Raw genomic sequence first — 17,052 nt, 5'->3', positions numbered from 1 at the left:
GTAAAATAAAGTAAAAACACAAATGTCCTCTATAATATGAAAAAATATTATAGAATGAATGGCCTAAAATGATGAAAGTAGTTAAAGTTACTGTCTTTTGTTCCCATGTTTCATTTCTGCCCTTCCACAAATTATTGTGAAAAAGGACAAGAACACCACAGAAATATGGATTGGTTCCTCTTGCTGAGTCTTTATTTTAATCTTTATAAAGCAGGACATGTTTTCATTTGTGAGTCAGTGACTCAATCTGTTTTTCCCCACATTAACCACAGGTGTGTACAGGTGCTAATACCCATCAGAGGAAAGAGTGATTATGTAAGATGTGTGTCTGTGTATTTGTTCCAAGAGTTTCCTATAACCACCTTAAATTTCCAGTACTAAGGAATTTCACACTTTGTGAGCCAGGCAATAGTTAGCACTGTCAATTACTTGTATAATCTCTGCTACAGAAATAATTTAGTGCCAGACTGGCTTAAGATTGATACGGATACCAAAAGCATCTGAAAACCAAGATGACTGTAAAAAGTTCGAAATTATCTCTTACTGTGTCTTCAGAAACTGAAGGAACGCAACATGAGTCTAATATACAACTTCAACTAAGTGATGTTGAAATGAGAGAAATAGAACTAAACATGCAGATAAATAAATCAGGGAATTGATTTGCCTTCTTAATGGTTGACTCCTTAAGCTGTGCTCGACTACATGTCAACAGAGCAAATTTCTTCAGTTGATGGACCAGACAAACCAGAATGATGTGAACTTTTGGAAATGATGTATAAGTGTGACTAATGCCACTGCAAAAAAAAGAGGGAGCAGTAAACTCTCCACACTGCATTTGCTGTTTGAGCTGCATATGATGACGATGATCAGGACACAGAACATGACAACCCAAAAAAATAACCCAATCCAGTCTGTCTGAGAGTTAAATACTGGATATCTATGTAGAGTAATAGTTTGTACCTGGAGCTTAACCAGACCTTTCATTAACCAATGTGACTGAATAAAAAAGTTGAATGTGACTGTTTCTAAATTTAACTTGTTTGAATAATTGTAAACATTGTGGTCACTAAAGTCAATCAGTTTATTACTGAAAATGTGTCCATAACCTTAGTCATTCATAGATCTCTTCACAGCACCAGTCACCTCAAGTACACGAGAGATAAAAGTTTATTTGAATCTTTAATCCAAATCCAGCACAAATCAATCAGTCTCTAAAGTGTTATTGTCACAGCAGCAGACAGCCCAATTGAGTAATATTTAAATCTGTTTATTATCATTTCCAAAAATCCAACAGCATTAATTAATTCGTGGTTACAGAGCTCTGAGTAATTTCCTCTCAGCTAATGTGACTAACAATGTCCTTTTTTTTTCATCTTCCGACACCAGTTAACCAGACCATTCAGATGGTTCTTATCGACCTGAGGAACCGTCCTCTGAGCAAGGCCAACATCACCAGCAAGTCAGATTCCGTCCTCAGCCTCTACCACAGCCTCATCACAGGCAATAAAGACTTCCCTGTGATTAGCTGTGAGAGAGCCTTCAACTCATCTGTGATCACCACACCTTTTCTCAACACCCAGCAGAGCCAGAGCGAGAACACCAGACCATCTCCTCTTACGCTGGCACCAACAGCTGTGATGGTGCACACTGGAGGCTCCAGGTCTTCTCCTCTGACCATTTGGACCCCAGTTCATCCTGAGAAGGCCGAGCTCAGAGCGCAGGAACTGTGTTCCCAAAATTGAGTTTTGTGACAGCTCCTTCATCAGAGTCATCTCGGCTGTGTACCACTCAGACAGCAGAGAGCTGGACAACTACTGGAGAGTAACTGATTACAGTGCCGACGGACACACTCATGTCTGTGAAAACAGCTACTGCAAATGGATTTTTCAAGAAAAGTCCAGGTTTACTGAATGGGACTGAATCATCACTGAGGTGTAAGCACGTGGAGCAAACTCATTAGCTCCTGTTTTAATCCAGAGCAACTTACAAGTGAGGTACAAAGCAAGCAAAACATTAAAAGCCCAGTGTGACACGTTTCCATTTCATGCAACATAAGTGCAAGATAGAACAGATAGGAACAGTTTTTTGTTTTGTTTTTTAGTTTAAGTGCATAAGATTTTGTGGAACAGTTTTATCTGATTATTTTCTGAATATAGAGAGTGAGGCTGCTGAGCGTCCAGAGTTCTATTTTAGATCAGCCTCCCAAATGATTATTTGGACCAAATGTGAGTTGTGGGATGTCAACAAAGAACAAAAACCTGGAATGTGGTCAGTGGACGTTAAGTGAAGCCACTGGTTACTGAGATGAGACAGAGGACATTTACATTTACATTTACATTTAGTCATTTAGCTTATCCAAAGCGACTTACAAGTGAGGTACAAGGCAAGCAAAAATCTAAGTCAAGGAGAAATAATAATAATAATTGGAATAAGCTTTATTTTACCAATACCGGCCCTTTAAAATGTACCCAGCTTTAAATCATAGCCACTAATTATGAAGGAATAATGAATGAATAGTGACACTCAGTGGCAGAGCAGGAACATACACTTTTCCACAGTGATAAATTGTTGCTTTATTTGGTTTTGTCCTTGTTTCAACTGCCAACAACATGTGAACTACATGATTTTAAATTTGATTTTATTATTTTTTTATATGATCAGTGTTTGAGTCCTGGGTTTATTGATTATTCTTCAAATCCCACAGCTGCAGAGCTCATTGTCTAAATATAGAACATCTGGTTTATTGAAATTACTTGCGGTAGAATAAATCAGAGATGTTGATTGGTTCAGGTGGAATGTTCTTTTTAGTGTGCCAGAAAAGAGCAGAGAAGAAACCATTCCAAAACAGACAATCACAGTGGTTTATTGATTGTTTAACTATTATAGCAGCATGTCTCATGGTCTGTCCATGCTAGTTTAGACTTAAATATGTCAAAAGCAAATGGACATTTTGCCAGAAACGTTTCTGCAAACACTTGAGTCCCTCGCATAATGAATGTTCTGTAAACTTTTCTGCCAACTATTTTCAAGTAGTAAACATTTTTTTCAAATATATTTAGATTTGGTCAAAGTCTGCTCAAAGCCAACACTTGATATTTAGTGGTGGAACTAAGTTCCATATAATCCAATCCACAGTTACCTTTTTTAAGAAGAACATTCCTTTTTACACTGTTAAACTTATTACACTATTGCATGGTTGTGTGTGTGTGTGTATGGTGTTTGTGTGTGAGTGTGTGTATCTCTTTCCCATTACATTACTCACAGGTGTTTGTGACTTATGTTCATAAGGCTTAAAGCCAATCAGATGCAAGACTATAACTTATTATGTAAGATGTGTGTCTGTCTCGCTCTCTCCTGATATTTTCTGATCATCTTAATCACCTGTAGTTTCCAGCAAATTTCTGCTTTGTGAGCTCAACAGGAACTGACAGCTTTTTTAGTGGAGTATAGAAAATGTGAGTGAATATTGAGAAACAAAAAGGGAAGAACTTGTTAATTAATGAAAATATTTGCTACTAACTAATAACTATATAGAGAACAGACTGGGAGATACTATATTAATGAGTCCGTGATTAATGGTAAGGTCATAATTATGTTTACATAAACACAGTAATAGTCATCATCTCATAATTTGGTCCTCTCTAACTCCAAACCATGAAATATCTTCTACTTGTCACTATCTAATCATTATTATCAATCAGTGTAATTGTTTGGTGCATCTGTATTAGTTTGTGAGAGCGGTGATGAGTATAATAAAGTACTTTTCAAATCTGCAGAAATATTTTAGCTTGAATGGAATACAATGATGAAAAGTTAGTTTCTATCTTTCCATGTTTCATTTCTGCCCCTCCACAAACTATTGTCAAAACAGATGAGAACCCCATAAAACATAGATTGGTTCTTCTTAACCTGACAGTAACTTGTGCTGAGACTTTATTTTAATGTTTACAAAGCAGGACTTGTGTTCATTTGTCGGTCAGTGACTCAATCTGTTTTTCCCCACATTAACCACAGGTGTGTACAGGTGCTAATACCAATCAGAGGAAATAGTGATTATGTAAGATGTGTGTCTGTGTCTTTGTTCCAAGAGTTTCTGATAATCTTAACCACCTCCAGCTCTGAGGAAGTTCATACTTTGTGAGCCAAACATTAATTAACACTGTGCTTTAGGAGTAATTTACTTATATAATCTTCAGTAGACAAATGGTTTAGTGCCAGACTGGCCACAGATTGTTACAGGTTCTAATTATGAGATTTGAACCTTTGAGTTTTTTGTTTAGTTTTTATTACTTTATGCAGGGTCAAAATAGTTGCAAAATGATTGAAAAAAAGAACATCTAGCTCTAGGAAATTAATGGAGTTGTTTTGTGAATCAAAAATGTATAAAAAAGAACATAATAAAAGCAAGTTACCCTAAAGAAAAGTTTTTCTTCTATCTGTACGTTCTATTTAACTCATGTGTGTTAGTGTATCCTGTTGTAATGTGCTTTATAAATGTAGGTGGCAGTGTTTCTAAATTACTAGTACTTCATCCTTAGCACATATTGCCATATTGAATTTATCAGTTATATACCATATACCTGGGGGCCATAACGTACTGTTATATTACTGTACTATTATAGGCACGACTGATTTTGGGTCCAGAACAAACATAAAACCAGTGATCGGTTTGCTCATAAAACAAAAACAGGCAACCAGGCTATATTAAATATGCCTTTGATCATATTACAGTCATGACTGAGAACATTGTTTGACATTGTAAGCAGCATGAACAAATGTCAAGGTTTTGTGTACTATTTGTGAACTAATTTTCTGTTAACATAGAATGTTAGAAAGTAAATAATACTTTGACTCCTTCTTCTCAATCCTGATTTTGTATGCGAACAAGGATCTTACTCAAATATTGTTGATTTCTTATCCAGTCAGAAAAATGGCCGTCGTTGAACTAGAAGAGCCTCTCCCATCCACAACAAAAGATGAGGGAGATGTTGAGGTTGTGGTCTCACCAGGTATCCAGACACACAGAGTTTCAGAGGCAGATGAAGTTCCCTGTGATGTCTGCAATGAGTACAAGTCGTGCCTCGTCTGCCAGGCCTCTTATTTTGAAATTCCCCAAACACCCCACCTAAGGGAACCTGCACTACAGAGACACAGAGGTTCTTTTCCTGCTCTCCATTTACAGAAATTTCTTTTTTTCACAACATTTTCTAAACTAATCTGAATGGGCTCATTGAGGAGCTCGAACAGAGGCTTGATGAGCCTCTGTTCCTGCCTGAGCCTCAAAACAGATCAGAGATGTTCGTTGGTTCAGGTGGAATTTTTTTTCAGTGTTCCAGGAAAGAGAAGAGAAGAAACGATTCATAGACAGACAATCACAGTGGAATAATTCTTTAATTGTATTGGGTTAAAAACATCATCACCATTTTTCAAATTTTGTAACTATTATAATAACATGTCCCATGGTCTGTCCATGTTAGTTTAGAATTGAAAAATACCTCAAAATGAAATGGACAGTTTGTCCATTATAAACAAACTTCCTCACTTCATCCTGGAGAAACATTCCTTTTTATACTGTGATACTTATTGTGTGTGTGTGTGTGTGTGTGTGTGTGTGTGTGTGTGTGTGTGTGTGTGTGTGTGTGTGTGTGTGTGTGTGTGTGTGTGTGTGTGTGTGTGTGTGTGTGAACGACTCAATCTATTAGCTAGTACTACAGTACATCAATATATTTGTGGTTAAAGTGCACAATGAACTGTGACAACTTTAATCTAAACCAGGGCCATTCATTTTTATTTTTGCTTTTCTTGTCAACGAATCAGCATAAATGGAACAAGTCATGAGACGTCCACAGCTCCATATGTCTCCCTGTGCTCAGTATCAGTCATCATGGGAACTATTTCCCGACTAACTTTGTGGTGTGTGTGTGTGTGTGTGTGTATTAGTTTGTGTTTATTTTATTTTTAAGTGAGGTGATGAGTAAAATAAAGTAAAAACACAAATGTCCTCTATAATATGAAAAAATATTATAGAATGAATGGCCTAAAATGATGAAAGTAGTTAAAGTTACTGTCTTTTGTTCCCATGTTTCATTTCTGCCCTTCCACAAATTATTGTGAAAAAGGACAAGAACACCACAGAAATATGGATTGGTTCCTCTTGCTGAGTCTTTATTTTAATCTTTATAAAGCAGGACATGTTTTCATTTGTGAGTCAGTGACTCAATCTGTTTTTCCCCACATTAACCACAGGTGTGTACAGGTGCTAATACCCATCAGAGGAAAGAGTGATTATGTAAGATGTGTGTCTGTGTATTTGTTCCAAGAGTTTCCTATAACCACCTTAAATTTCCAGTACTAAGGAATTTCACACTTTGTGAGCCAGGCAATAGTTAGCACTGTGCTTCATGAGTCAGTTACTTGTATAATCTCTGCTAGAGAAATAATTTAGTGCCAGACTGGCTTAAGATTGATACGGATACGAAAAGCATCTGAAAACCAAGATGACTGTAAAAAGTATGAAATTATCTCTTATTGTGTCTTCAGAAACTGCTAAAGGAACGCAACATGACAAACACAACAGATTTTGTTGTATGTCCAATATACAACTTCAACTAGGTGATGTTGAAATGAGAGAAATAGAACTAAACATGCAGGTAAATAAATTAGGAATTTGATTTGCACAATTTATTATATATTTGTGTCACCCCCCTCTTCCTTTTGATGCCTAATAACTGTATCTCATCTGAGTAAAATGTCACCTTCTTATTGGTCGGTCAATTTCTTCAGTTAATGGACCAGAAAAACCAGAATGATGTGAACGTTTGGGTGGACTCTGATGTAGACTGTGTGACTAATGCCACTGCAAAACAAAGAGGGAGTATTTAAACTCTTCACACTGCATTTGCTGTTTGAGCTGCATATGATGAGGATGATCCGGACACAGAGCATGACAGCCCAAACAGGTAAGAAAGTTACTAACATTAAACACTGTAATGACATAAATAATTCAATGAATTTAATACAAAACTAAGATTTAAAGTTTATAGTTAAAACCTTTAAATGCATATAATGGTTGGCATGAAATAACATGCATTTATGCAACATGTTAATTAGTATTTTTTGTAAATTTATTTGTAAATATTCTTTTAGTTATAAAAATAAGACTAAAATCTATATAATTTCTCTGGCTTTCTTTGATTTGCAATAATACATCATATTTGTATGTAGTGTCTGATTGTGTTGGGTCACACGGCAGCATGTGTCAGTTGTCACAATGTCATCTAACAAATCAAAGTAGCAAAAGTTTCCTACTTTTAAATATTACATTTTTATATTCTACAAAGACCTCAAATAATCTCACCTATTAAATAATCATCACAATGGCTTTACTGGCAACAGCTGGTTGTTGATGGTGCTATTAAGTATAGTAACCTAATATTAGTTAGTGTTGGAAGTAACATGGTGTTGAGCCTCAGAGTTTAAGGCCTAGAACAAACATAAAACCAGTGAATGTACCAGTCCAGTGAGCACACATCATACATTGAGTCCTCTTTTAGGATTTCTGTCAAATATTGTTGATTTCTTTTCCAGTCAGAAACATGGCCTGCGTTCCACTGGAGGAGCAGTTGAAATGTTGCATCTGTCTTGACACCTACACAGACCCGGTCTCCATCCCATGTGGACACAACTTCTGCCTGGACTGCATTGAAGGTTACTGGAATACAAAGAAAAAGGCAGAGTGTCCTCTGTGCAAAGAAGTTTTCAAAAAACGCCCACAGCTCAGGATCAACCGAACTTTTGCTGAAATCATTGATGTCATAAAAAGGTAGGTTTTAAAAAGTGTGTCATTTGTACTTTGTTAGAGTTTTAGTTCTTTTTAATATCAGGGCAGACCACAGAGAAATCTGAACTGAATTGAGATTTAACAGAACTTTTATCAAATCAATAGGTTTTTGTTGTCCAGACAAAAAGACGAGGGGTTTTTTGACATTTCAAGTGTCAAGTCAGAGGAAGATGAAGTTCCCTGTGATGTCTCCAATGACTACAAGTCAGCATCAGTCAAGTCGTGCCTTGTCTGCCAGGCCTCTTATTGTGAAATTCACCTGACACCCCACCTAAGGGAATCGGCACTGCAAAGACACAGGCTGATGGATCCAGACATATTTTCCAGCAGTCACCTCTGCAGAAACCACAACAAGCCACTGACAAGGTTCTGCAAGCAGGATCACACAACTGTGTGTGAGAAGTGTATCAAGATGGACCACAAACACCACAAAACTGTCCCCATGGTGAAGGAGAGCGATCGCATCAAGGTTAGGAAAAGTTTATTTTATGAGACGTTAGTTTTCTTAGTGCTTTCCTTTTTGCACATATTTAAAAATCTATTTGTTTCGTGACATTTTCTAGACCAATCTGAGGGACTCAAAGGCTAAAATTCAATTCATGATCCAGACCAGACTCAGAAAAATGAAGGATATCGAAAATTCAGCGGCTCTGAGCAAGGTAAATTCCACATTGTTGTATGGATGCATGTTCAGACATTAGGTTTGCCTGTTCTTTTGTTTTTTGCTTTTTTTATAATCAAGTTTAATTTTCTCAATATACAGAAATTCACTGAGGAAGAGATTAAGAGCAGTTCTCAGGTCTGCTCCAAGCTGATAACCACCATCCAGACACACCTGGACTTGCTCATTGAGGAGCTCAAACAAACGCAGGAAGAAGCTGAGAATAGAGCTGAGGGGCTGCTCGATGAGCTGGAGCAGGAAATCAACGACCTGCAGATTAGGAACAGTGAGCTGCAGCACCTGGAGCTCACTCAGAAACCTCTTCATGTCCTGCAGGTTAGAAACATGAGCTACAAAACCATTTAAACTCTAACAGTACTGTGCTCTGTCAAAACATGAAGATCTGGACATTTGACAAATTTGTCTTAACTTATTTCAGAGTTTCCCATCTCTGAGACAACTCCCATCCACTAGGGAGTGGTCTGAGATCACAGTCCCTTCTGATAACTGTGTGGGGGTAGTGAGGAAAACTGTCTCTAATTTGGTGGACGTCTGTAGGAAGATTGAAAGCAAACTGTCTGAAGAAGGTAAGAAATTCTCAATGTATCAACTTCAGAACTGATGATAAAGGTTTTTATGAAAAATCCTAAAAGAACTCTTCTCCTTCTTTGCAGAGGTAGACAAGATGAATCAATATGCAGGTATGTTCATAAACATATTTTCTTTACCTATTTCATTGATCAAAATCTGTTCATATTTAACTTACCATTTATTTCTGTGTTTCCACAGTTGAAGTGACTCTGGATCCTGACACTGCATCCGGCTGGCTGCTCCTGTCTGCAGATAGAAAGAAGGTACTGACCTGTGTGATTGTATCATTCCAGATAACACTAACATGAAATAAACACAGCCTCAGAGCTAAAAAACATATAACACGTCAAGTCCTACACTAAAAATTAGTATATTATAGAAATGATAAGCCTGTCAAAGACAACAACAAAGTTCTTAATTATCCTAATGATTACACTGATGAAGAGGATGGTAATATTGATAAATATAATGACCTACAGGTGAGCTGCCAGAAGAACAAGATCCCAGTCCCAAACAATACTCAACGGTTTGACTCCTGCGTCTGTGTTTTGGGGAAACAAAGTTTCACATCTGGAAGATACTACTGGGTGGTTCAGGTAGGAGCTAACAAGCATGAATCACAGTTTAATCTTGTCCACTTATATTAAATCATTCATTTTACTAATGTAATATGTTTTCTTACAGGTTGGGGATAAAACAGACTGGGATCTTGGCCTGGCCAGGGAGTCCATCAACAGGAAGGGGGTCATCACAGTTCGTCCTGACAGAGGTTACTGGGCAATATGCCGCCGCAAAGGCGTCAGCCTCTCTGCCTGCGCTGGTCCCTCCATCACCCTCCAACTCCGGGAACCCCCACAGAAAGTTGGTGTATTCCTGAACTACGAGGAAGGTCTGGTGTCCTTTTATGACGCCGAAGCAAAGACTCACATTTACACTTACAGCGGGTGTGATTTCACTGAGCCTGTCTACCCATACTTTAACCCCTGTGTTCAAGACCAGGGAAAAAATGCAGCCCCTCTGGTGATTTGTCCTCTTGATGTTAATGTAGGACAAAACATAACCATTGAGTCAGTTGTGTGATGGTAAACTTTAATGATAAAACTATGTTTTATTCTTATTTAAGAAAATTATTAACCTATTTTGGTTTAAACTAACATGTTGTAATGCTTTGGTATTTGAGACATGCTGGTCCGTGATAGACCAAAAGTAATGAGTTCTTTTTGTTTAATACAAAAACAACGTAGGCACAATTTTACTGCCTTTAAGACATGATTACGATTTTCAGCTACTACATGAATTCTTAGCTTTATTAAGAATTAATCTAAAAGTGGTTGAAAGGGTACTGAATATGTTATATATCCATCATTTAGTCAAATCGCACAGATGTTTTTAATATTTTTTATTTTATTTAGTTTATTTTTCTAAGCTTTTGGATAACCACACTTTTCGTTTAACCTAATTTATTATACTGTATTAGTATTTCAGTCACACAGGTTTCACATGTGACAGGTTGAAACGCAAAAGATTTTTTTCATAATATATAATAATAATTTAATCACTCTCAGGAAGACGTGACACATTTACTGCCTGTAAGATGTTGGTCGGGTTTTTAGTTAACATGAATTGTTTTAATTTAACATTTAAAATGTCAAGCATTAAGTTAAAAACATTAAAAAGCATATGTACAACTATCTTGTCTTCATTATACAATCTGAATAAAATGCACCACCATTAGATTTTACTCAAAAACAAATGTTTGGTGTTACTCATTTGCTCTTGCCAATAAGTAGAACAGTATATAAAGAAAACATATTCAGCAATATGTCATTGCTAATAATTTTTGCTATGATGAGCTGTTTACTTACAGTATCAGAGAGTATCGGAGGATATATGGAGCTTTATAGTTCTGTTATGCGATGTGTAATATCTGAAGTAAAACAACGGATGAAGGGGGGACAGTTACAGCAGGGGGCTCAGGAGCCATGAGAACAGAAGGGCCACGGTCCTCGTGATGTTATTTAACGTCTGCTCCAACACAGGGGTTCCCTGGAACATAGAGATAGTTAGAGAGAGTGGGTGAGAGTAACTGGAAAAGAGAGAGAAGAACAGACATAAAGCTGAAGGGAGCAGGGAAACTGGACTCAACTGGGACGTCAACTGCTTTTATGTCGCTACAGAGCCAGCGCTAAGAGTGAGAGGTAGGCGTCCAGAATTCTTTCTGACCCAAACATTCTTAAACAAGTTTATTCAAGTGAAAATGGGCAGAGCTTTTATTGTTGGATGTGTTGTTCGTGCATTGATTCAGCTAACGATTAAAGGTCTCAAGATTTCATCAACAGCCTCTTTTAGTTTTACTGTCAGAGGTGTTGTTACATTGAAATATTTTTCATTTATTTATCATAGGATAATACAGATAACTACTGTATGAATTTAGTGTTCACGTTTTATGCGCCTTCTCAATATCGCTGCATTACCTTGACAAATTTTGCTGTTATATATCAAGTTGTTATATGTCAGTATTTATAGCACATGGTCATGTGTGTGCGTAAAGGAATGCACCTACACAGAGAGGGATTAATTTGGACAGGTACAGAGATAGAAAGAGTGGGAGTGTTTACTCACAGACGGCCTCTCAGTGGTGGGATTGTGATAGTCTGCTGTCCCCCCTCCCGGGTCCAGCTGGCAGCACTCATGTGAGCCTCGTCCTGGCCAAAGCATTAGCTCATCACTTCTTTTTTGGGGGCTTGTTTTTTTCTTTAGCACAGCCGCATTCCCTCATTTCTCTTTTGGTTAAAAGTGTAACTTCTTCTTCCATCTTACTAGACCATGATCACAGCAGCTCAGAGATGGTCATGGTCAGATTTTTATCCCATTTAATGTTACAGATGTGTATGTTAGAGTCATACATGTGACAAGATGCAGACCAGTGTGAGCACCACACTTCATTCATAACATTTTTCAGGTATCTTGATTTTATTTGAGCTCCTTCATGCTGTAACACTGCATCTGAGGAATGGCATTTTTTTAATTTTTGTTTGAGAAAGGGAATATATTCTTTAAAGAGTCTAAAGTTCCAGATTCCATTGTGGTGAAAGCAAGACAAAAATCGTTAACATACATGTACTTCCCTTTATTTTGATGGATAGAAATACCTGTAATATATTGTATGTTTTTCTACAATAGGAATACAATTTGATCAAACACACCAAGACAATGATTGTCTACAGAAGCATCCATGTTAAACATACAGTCATAGTTAATATTTTCTCTTGGATCAGAAGTGGTGGACTGATTGACCAACTTATTGGCATTGTGGTTTATAGAGGCAAAGCTATTGTGCATTTTATTTTCACCAACAAAAGCTGTCACTGACCAAAAGTATGACATCAGTATTGCTGGTGTCTGAGTCTCATACTGGAAACTGTTAACCAGTTCACATACTCACTACGCATCACATCACAACATAATTAATGCTTTTCCATAGGTGTGTGCAGTTCCAGTAAGGAATTGTAAAAACAAACCAATTAAAATTAATTACTCCTCACATGAGAAATGATCAGTTGTCACATCTGGTTAGTGCATTACACCATGTCTAATGTTTCTAGAAGATTGTTTTTGTGATTGCATTTTTTTTAAGAAGAAGAAAACATTTTTTAGATTGTAAACTTTTAGGGGACATAGTGGTTATACTCTTATGCAGAATTAATGGAAGACGCTCTGTGTCAAAAGGACAATTACAGAAAATAAAATCTTGCAAAATGCAAGATGTAAACACAAAACTCCATTTACAAATGCATTTGAAGCTTAGTTTTACATTGCACTGGTAAAATCTTTTTCTGTTGTCCACTGATTCAAACAGGCCTGGAGCTTTGGCAGTCCCCAATCTGGTCTGGATTCTGTGTCAGCAGCCATTAAAAAATTCTTTGTGAGGAACAGGATAAACATCGGTTAAAGCCTACTGCATGAACAAGGACTTCCTGTGTTGTTTTATTGGAATCTGTCATCTTGCAACCAACTAGTACTCTTCTACAAGAACAGTTCATCAATTGTTGGCACAACTATTGTGAAGAAGTTGTGAAGAATTGTTGTCTCAAATGCTGCTTCCAGGTGCAATTATGATCCTGTTACTTAAGTGACGTGCTCTCAGCCAACAAATCCCAAAAACACACCAGGTTCATCTTCATTTAAACTATGCTCTGCCCATCTCCTCCCACTGCACTCCACATTGCTCCCTGCTACATCTTTTTTATTGGAATGTTGCTTCTTGTCCACTGGGGGCCTTCAGAGGTCAGTTGCCAGAATGACACAGAGCCCATTGTGTTGGAGGGAAAGTGTCTTGTGGTATGCGACTCCACCCCCTCTGCAGAGCCATCGGGTAACGCTCTGGGCATGTCGGTAAGGTCAGGAACAGGTCGGGTGGCATTTTCAGCCATCAGAAACACCAACCATGAACCCTCTGAGATGAGCAACCGCACCATGACCATCTACTTTGACCAGGTGGGTCTTAGCAGAGTGCCAGTTAGTGTGGTCCACAGGATTATTCAATGCTTATGTAACAAGCCCTAAGCTAATGGATGGCATTGAAATTTTTTCAAAGGCCCCCCCCAAAGTATCTGACTTTGATAGGAGTGATAAATAAACAAGCAGCATAGAGGGGCAGTGCATTTTATATCACTAATGCATTTTTTAAAAGTTAGTGCTCACAACTCAAATCATTACCTAAAATTGAATTGGTCATGGTCAATAGATTCAATGTGGATAATTTTCAAACAGTTCAACGGCTTTTGGCTTGTCCCTTCAGGGGGGTGGAACATTTTTCGCACGTTGATTTGTCATGAGTGTTAATGCTGTCCTGAACTGGGGTGGCTTTTGGTGGCCGGGTGGGGCCACACTTGATGGGGTGGGATTTGAACCCATGGCCTTCTGCAGCCTTAAAGCACTGCCCCAATATCATTTTAAAATAGATGCATGGTACTTTTCTTTCCAAGACATCTTAAACGTTATTTTAATCTGAACATTACTGAAGGTCTGTTGCTGCAACAGCCTCCACATTTCTGGGAAGGTTTGGCACAACATTTTTGAATCGGGGTGCTTGTTTTCCAGAACTTTCAGGTTTGGTAAGTTCTAAAGGAGTGGGTAAAAGCTCAGTATGGGAAGAGATTTCTGGCATACTTTTCTTTTATAGCGCTCACAATTGTTTTTTTACATTCCATCAGGCCTTTGTCTATTTTTAAAGTCAGCTGGATTTATTATCCAAACCCCATAATGGTTGCACATACTTTCATGGTAATTATCCAGTAATTGCTGAGATATTTTTGTCGAGTCAAAAGCTCCACCTTTACCGTTAAAATCCAAAATCAATGACCACACTACACACCAACAAAGGCTTTCACTAACAAAAGTAGGATCTACGGTAAGTCATTGCTAGTCTCTGAGTCACTGGAAGCAGTGCAGGTCACAAACACACTACACACCACATTTTAATTACTGCTTATTTGAAAGTGTGACAATCAAAAAAAGTCTGAGTTACTGAGAAGCGATGGCAAATGCTTGGCACAGCACCTAGTTGAATTATTTCTTCTCTTTCTTCATTTTCTTTTGCTGTTAGATCTTGGTAAATGTTGGCAGCCATTTTGATCCAGCAAGAAGTATCTTTGTGGCCCCCAGAAAAGGAGTCTACAGTTTCAGCTTTCATGTTGTGAAAGTTTACAACCGTCAGACAATACAAGTAAGATCACCAGCTTTAAGGAACAGTTTGACCTTATGGGAAATACACATATTTTCTTTCGGGCAAATATATAAGTGTCCTGTACAACAACACTATCTGTGTTCACCTGCTTTCTCTTTCCAGGTGAGCTTGGTTCTCAATGGTTGGCCAGTGATTTCAGCCTTTGCAGGTGATCAGGATGTGACCAGAGAGGCTGCAACAAATGCAGGACTGGTGTTGATGGAAAGAGGGGACAAGGCTTACCTCAAACTTGAAAGGGGGAATCTGATGGGAGGGTGGAAGTACTCCACTTTCTCTGGGTTTTTGGTGTTCCCTTTGTAGGGTGGGCTGATGGGAGGTAGCCATAGGCCTGGAGGGAAGGCCATGGTATAAAATAAAGATTGTCTTTGGGCAGGTGTTACTTCAAAGCCATTTATATTAAAGAAAAAATACATCAACAGATACCCATTAAATTTCACAGTAAAGCTGGGAACAAAATTAAAACACTTTGACGCATTTCTATATGTATGAAATAGATGGGTGAATTATTTGCCTCAAATAATTTTGAATGTCATTTTACTTCGATCACACTGTTATGGCTTATTGTCTATTCTCTGAATGTCGACTGTGCTTGCTTATACCAGCTGTCTAATTGTGTGGTTTTACTTTAATGCATGAAATTATGAACAGTAAACATTTGTGGATATAAGAAATGATTATGTCTAGTCGCTCTCTCTTTCAAAAAGACTGTCCTCCTGTGCAATAGGAAAGAGTTTCAGACAAAAAGTTATACATCAAGTGATACGACTTTTACCATAGCGACATCTAGTGGTCGTAGAAAATATTACACAAAGACGTTGTTTTCCATCTGCCTACCTACAGTATCTGCGTCATGGATATGCAGTTTTCATACTTTGAGGGCTCAGGGGGATGTAAACAGCAATGTTCACATGTTTACAGTGTTGTCTGATGAACCGTCAGCTAACCTGAGCCACATTCCCTTTAGCTTTATTTGTTTACACTTGTGCAAACTGGTGCCATTTAACATAAAAGTATGCTGAATTTGCTATTTTCAGTTCATGTTTGCAATGATTCTATGTATAATTAACAACCAATATTACTGGAATTATGGCTTTATTACAGGCAACTTCTGTGGTTTCAAGTAATGTCATCTTTCTATTATCTCTAAGCAGATTTACTCTTGTTTATGAAATAATGATCTGCATCTAAAGTCTAGGTCACACTGACACATAGATTTGACCTATTGGGGGAAGAGTGCCAATTACTCCCTCCATGCCTTCCTGCGCATTGCAATTTGAAAACAGTTTTTTTTACCTACAGTAATGTTTAAGTAGCTTATAGAGGGGTGTTACAAAAGTATACAACATGTTGAAAATTGACATTACCTGGGGTGGTTCAAAACACAGACACACACTCACACACACATTAATGCAGTAAGTTGATGTTTTCCTACACATTTGCATATTCAAGGACAGCACTTTGCCAATAATGTGGTAAACATGACCTCCAGGCCACCTCTACACTTTGCATTATTCTATAAATCAGACAGATGTCTGTACACCTGTAGTTGTTCTGTAAGCAGTGGGATGTCTGCCGTTTGTCCCTTAAGACTTACATTACTTACACACACTACATTTTTTCCAAGGAATGTGTTATTTAAAAATAATGATTGCTTTAGCCTCATAGAATATTGTAGAAATGTAACATAAAATTAGCAGCTTTTTTTGTACTTTTTTTATGTTGTCCCCGCTGACGCACAGCAACCCTGCATCTCCCTGTGGTGGATCCGGTGGCAGATGGAGGATTGGCAGTAAAGGAGGTGAGCCAGAGCCAGAAGCCTGCTAAGTTCACACTGAACCATCAAAATCGATTAGTGTAAACACCTGGTGCACAGCAGAGGCCTGTGTTAGCACTATGAGTATTCCTGTCTAGATTACAGAAACTATCTGATGAACTATGTGACTTTGGTTAAAGTTATCACTTATGATTTAGAATTAATAGCTCTCTAAAATTGTAAAAATTTAAAAAGGGGCCACAGTAAATATCAAAGCTAAGAGCAATATGCACTAAGTGCATTCAAGTTGATAAGGAGAAGAGGAACTCAAACTAGCTTGTTGTTTATATTTGCAAATTTAAAACTACAATATGTCATCACAACTTTAGTTTGACACCTTTTTCTGTTCAGCTTGAAAATAAATGTAAACTTTTCAGCTTCTGTAGTTCTTTGCCTTT

The 17,052-nt window shown here is 37.7% G+C and overlaps 1 protein-coding gene across 2 annotated transcripts; it reads left to right on the top strand.

Annotated features, from left to right (window-relative positions):
* Nucleotides 1–6,829: 6,829 nt before the first annotated feature.
* Nucleotides 6,830–17,030, top strand: si:dkeyp-74b6.2 (cerebellin-1). Of its 2 annotated transcripts, XM_067523215.1 has the most exons (11): nt 6,830–6,959; nt 7,588–7,822; nt 7,946–8,309; nt 8,404–8,499; nt 8,604–8,837; nt 8,941–9,088; nt 9,176–9,202; nt 9,291–9,355; nt 9,572–9,688; nt 9,777–11,290; nt 12,952–13,198. In XM_067523215.1, the coding sequence occupies exons 1-10, from the start codon at nt 6,851–6,853 to the stop codon at nt 10,170–10,172; spliced, it is 1,791 nt and encodes a 596-aa protein (XP_067379316.1). In that variant the 5' UTR covers nt 6,830–6,850; the 3' UTR covers nt 10,173–11,290; nt 12,952–13,198. The 2 variants fall into 2 exon arrangements, with proteins under 2 accessions (XP_067379316.1, XP_067379317.1); XM_067523216.1 differs by lacking the exons at nt 6,830–6,959; nt 7,588–7,822; nt 7,946–8,309; ... (4 more) ...; nt 9,291–9,355; nt 9,572–9,688 and adding exons at nt 14,701–14,820; nt 14,944–17,030 and having other exon boundaries at nt 11,133–11,290; nt 12,952–13,589.
* Nucleotides 17,031–17,052: the final 22 nt, after the last annotated feature.

The sequence above is a fragment of the Channa argus genome, chromosome 12, assembly GCF_033026475.1.
Source record: "Channa argus isolate prfri chromosome 12, Channa argus male v1.0, whole genome shotgun sequence".
Lineage (NCBI taxonomy): Eukaryota > Metazoa > Chordata > Actinopteri > Anabantiformes > Channidae > Channa > Channa argus.
Note: the sequence above shows the minus strand (reverse complement) of the source record. Positions and strands in the feature narration are given on the sequence as shown.